General features: G+C 37.1%; 1 protein-coding gene across 1 annotated transcript; it reads left to right on the top strand.

The window, feature by feature from the left end:
• The first annotated feature begins 1,521 nt into the window (after positions 1-1,521).
• On the top strand, positions 1,522-2,557 carry LOC100676863 (vomeronasal type-1 receptor 4-like). Its single transcript, XM_003406410.2, has one exon. It carries the CDS (start codon positions 1,616-1,618, stop codon positions 2,555-2,557), a length of 942 nt encoding a protein of 313 aa, XP_003406458.1. The 5' UTR covers positions 1,522-1,615.
• The last annotated feature ends 2,134 nt before the right edge of the window (positions 2,558-4,691 follow it).

The raw sequence follows: 4,691 nt of genomic DNA, 5'->3' as shown, positions 1-4,691 counted from the left end.
CAAAAAAGCAGGACTAAATCCTGACCTTGAGCTGAATGAGAACAGAGATATGGGGCACGGAATCAACCCCCACACATGATGGTTTCTAGTTTCATCCTCAAGAATGGGGATTTTGGGGGTTTAATCCTGGTCATCATGAAACTTTATTTTGGAGGTATAACTTTTTATTAAAGGCGGTAGTTCTGAATCAATCTGATGTTCGGGCTACGTTACAAGAATCCTAAGCATTGTTAGTATCACTAGGGGGCTGCATGGAACACTTCCGTAATTCTAATACAGAGCCCGGTGAATCAGGGTGAATCAGTGTGAATCACTGAGTCCTGTGCAGAAATAATGTATCTGAATGATTGTTGCTAGAATAGAAATGCATTCTCTAATCCTGGTGTATGATGCATTAATGGAGATGGAATTGTGTCTCCCCTGCAAACATCCATGGTCTGTTTATTACAGGAAAACTATTTTCCTTCTACAAATTTGGGAAGTAGCATTTAGGAAAAGATAACTTGAGAAAAGTGGCTGTCAAGCTCAATTGTATCTTGTGCTTTTTTCTTTTGTTGATAAGTATTCTAATCTCAAACAAAATATCAAATATTTCAATTTGTAAAATGTGCAAGATGTCATGTGTTACAGTTTTCATTTTCCACATCTGTGTTATATGTCAATATCTTTCACAAATATCACCTCACTGCTAATATTTTTCTTAACTTCTGTATTCATTAACTGATGAGTATTTGATGTTAAGGTAGAAATGGTTTAGTTTGTGCTCTCCACCATTTTATCACTTATTTGTGTTTCAGTTTTCATAGTTTAGGGCATGATACCAGATTGTTCAATAGTTCCTGTGGTAGGTGCCATTGTTTTTTGTTCCTGGCATAAAAGGAATATTTTGTTGCCGTCCTAATCTTGAGCCAATTCTGGATTGATTAAATTCAACCTGCTCATGAGGCAGGTTCCTCTAGTATTCTACTTCAATCAGTGAATCTGTATTTTATTAACACGTCTAAAGCTTTATTCGTAATTGACATTGACCTATGCAATACATTTTTACACACCAGTGTGTAAAATTCTCTTCTTTACCAACCAAAATTTGTAAAATTAAATACTACCAATGTAATATAAAATGACAACTTGTCAACGCAAAACTAAATACAGAACTAGATTATTGGAAGAACATACCTGACTAGCTTGGCTAGTGGAGCATGGTGGTTAAATGTCTTTGCCACCAGCTCAGCCAGGTTCAAGTCCCCACTCTGATCTTAACCAGCATCTGAATTTAGACAAATAATTTAACTTCTGTGTGTCTAAGTTCTTTTTAACTCTATAATGAAAGTAATAGTAGTGCATGCCTCTTCGATTGGTGAGGAATAAAGAAATGACCACATGTACCATCTTCATAGCACCGCCTCCTACATAACAGGTGCTCTTTAATGGTTATCTATTCTACTCTTGGAAACCTCTTAATAGAAGAAAATTTGTATGTGGTTCTAAGTAAGAACTGAGGGTAGGTGGAGAATAGTGAGATTCAGTTGACATGATACATGTGGACCATGTCTGATCTTCCCATGCAGGACCCTCTTGCTCTGATGACAAATACTAGTTACTGGGAAATGATGGGATGGCCACCAGGGATTTAACAATAGGAATAATCTACGTTTCACAGACTATAGTTGGTATCCTGGGGAATTTCTCTCTTCTTTACCGTTATATCTTCCTGTACTTCACTGAGCGCAAGTTAAGGTCCACAGACTTGATTCTCAAGCACCTAACTGTCGTCAACTCCTTGGTCATTCTCTCTAAAGGAATTCCCCAGACAATAGCAGCTTTTGGGTTCAAAGATTTCCTCAACGATTTTGGATGCAAACTTGTTTTCTATGTTTACAGAGTGACCAGGGGTGTGTCCATTGGTAGCACCTGTCACTTGAGTATCTTCCAGACCATCACCATTTGCCCCAGGAACTCCAGGTGGGCAGAGCTTAAGGTGAAAGCTCCCAAGTACATTGTATTCACCATTTTTCTGTGCTGGATCCTGCACATGCTGTTAAATATCACTTTTCCTATGTTTCTGACTAGCAATTGGAGCAAAAACAACATCACAAACAAAAAAGACTATGGATACTGTTCTTCTGTGTATCATGACAAAACTGCAAACTCATTGTACACATTATTGTTAGCATTCCCTGATGTTGTGTGTGTGGGACTCATGTTCTGGGCCAGTAGCTCCATGGTTTTCATCCTTCACAGACACAAGCAACGGGTCCAAAACATTCATAGGAACAATGTCTCCCCGAAATCCTCCCCTGAGACCAGAGCCACCCAAACCATCCTTGTCCTTGTGAGCACATTTGTGTCTATTTACACCATCTCCTCCATCTTGAACATTTGTCAGTCTGTTTTTACTCATCCCAGTTGGTTGCTGGTGAACATGGCTGTGCTAACTGCTGCATGTTTTCCAACTGTCAGCCCCTTTGTCCTCATGAGCCGTGACTCCCGTGTCTCCAGACTGTGCTTTGCCTGGATGAGAAAGAAAAAATCCCCTGATCTTATCAGAAATACCTAATTGTGTGTTTTTGCACAAGGTTTAGTCGTTTGTTTATTCATCACACATAAACAAGTACACGTGAAGCAATCATATTACCAAAGAGCAGTGGTGCATACACACATGTGCGTATGTTTGTGTATGTACAAATGTGTGTGCATCTAGCAATAATAGTGGAAAATTACACAGCAAGAAATATAAAAATGATACTAATTACAACAATAATAATCTGCTTTAACCCTAAAGTTGATTTAATCTGATGTTTCCATTGCCATGCTAGTTGACGAGTTGGTTAAAATGACACAGGATGCAGTTTTTCTTTTCCTATTTTAAATCTTTCTGTTTTAGCTGTATTTCATTTCTTGAAAAATATACCCAATTGAATATACTCAAGCAATATTTGGTATTGAGAGGACTAGTTAGTATATTTATGCTGAATGTCATAATGTGTATATTTCTTTATTGGGTTTATCAACTTATTTTTGTGCTCTTTATGAGACCTGCTCTATTTATTATTATTTTTTCTATCTTCTTCTGAGTTATTTTTTAAATATCTCTACATGTTGCCCTTTTATGTGTAGGTGGAATATTAATTTTCTCTTAGATTTTATTACAGCATACTTTTAAAAACTGATGACAGTGTCAAGGTATTTAATGTATTTAACTTCCACCTTGACAATGTAAGGACAATATTATAACACTAACTTATTCAACTTCTCTTAATCTAAAAAAAAAAAAAAAAAAAACTCACATGTATTTAAAATATGTAAAACACACATTACATATTAATTAGAACCCATTACAAAACCATAATTGTACATAATTAAATATTAAAGATATATTAAATTTACCTACTTGTGCTCAATTATAGTCACTACTCTCAAGGGTAACCCCTATTATAATATCTAACAGCATAGATCATTTTCAATCCTTATGTATTTTATGCAAATGACATTATATGGTATGAATTCTTTATTCTTTATAGTTTTTTAAATTCTATACATTGTTTTGACTCTATCTGTATTTTTTGAGTGTTTTTTTTCTTTTTTTTATTGTGGTAAATATATGGGTAATAGAACATTGGGTGTTTCAGTCTTCTTCAGAGGTACAGTTCAGGGACATTAAATATGTTCAATGTGTTGTTCAACCATTACCATGAACCATTCCCCAATTTTTCCAACTCCCTTAACATTTCTGTTTCCCGTAAGCATTGTGTCTTCCTCCCTCCTCCCTCCTAACCACCCCTGGTAACCACTAATAAACTTTGTTTATCTTGGGGTCATACAATATGTGTCCTTTTGTGACTGAATTATTTCACTAGGCATAATGACCAACTGTTTTTTTTTATTATTTATATTTTATTTTCATAATAATATCATTTTGCTGAAGATCTACCATCAGCAAAGTTATGTTCCTTGTGTATACTGTGGGGTAGTGGACTTCAAAGTGGGTGGAGCAACTGCTTTGAGCTCCATGGTTAACCTGAATGTTGGTGGTTCTAATTCACTCAGTTGCACCACGGAAGAAATATCTGTCGACCTGCTTCAGTAAAGACTACTTCCAAGATGGGGTGGAAGGCATGGGAGTAGCAAGGTGAGAAAGGCCAAACATGTTGAGGTTTACTGAAAGGCAACAAGATTTTAGCAGAAGTACTTAGGGGGTATAAGTAGGGGTGAGGTATGGCACCCGTTAAGGTGAGTCAATTCTGATTCACTGAGATCCTATAGGACATAGTACAACTGCCCCATAGGGTTTCCAAGGCTGTAATATTTATGGAATCAGACTTCTGCACCTTTCTTTGGTGGAGCAGTTGATGGGTTCAAACTGGGGGCCTTTTTGTTAGTAGCTGAGCGTTTGACAATTGTGCCACCTGGGCTTTTTGATAAATGACAATAAAAATATGTCACATGTGTAGATGGATGGGTGGATGGATATATAAATAAATAAATATAAGGGAGCTTAGAGGTGGGGCCAAGATGCTAGAGTAGCCAGATGCTTCCCGTGGTCCCTCTTACAACTAAGCCCTGAAAAAAACAAGTGAATCAGTTATATATGAAAAGCTAGGAGCCCTGTACACAAAAGGCAAAGTTGATGAATCGAACTGAGTGGCAGGGGTAGGGAGAAATTGTTCAGAAGCCGTGAGGAGTTGCCTGGC

This window comes from Loxodonta africana, chromosome 11 (assembly GCF_030014295.1).
Source record: "Loxodonta africana isolate mLoxAfr1 chromosome 11, mLoxAfr1.hap2, whole genome shotgun sequence".
Classification (NCBI taxonomy): Eukaryota; Metazoa; Chordata; class Mammalia; order Proboscidea; family Elephantidae; genus Loxodonta; species Loxodonta africana.
Note: the sequence above shows the minus strand (reverse complement) of the source record. Positions and strands in the feature narration are given on the sequence as shown.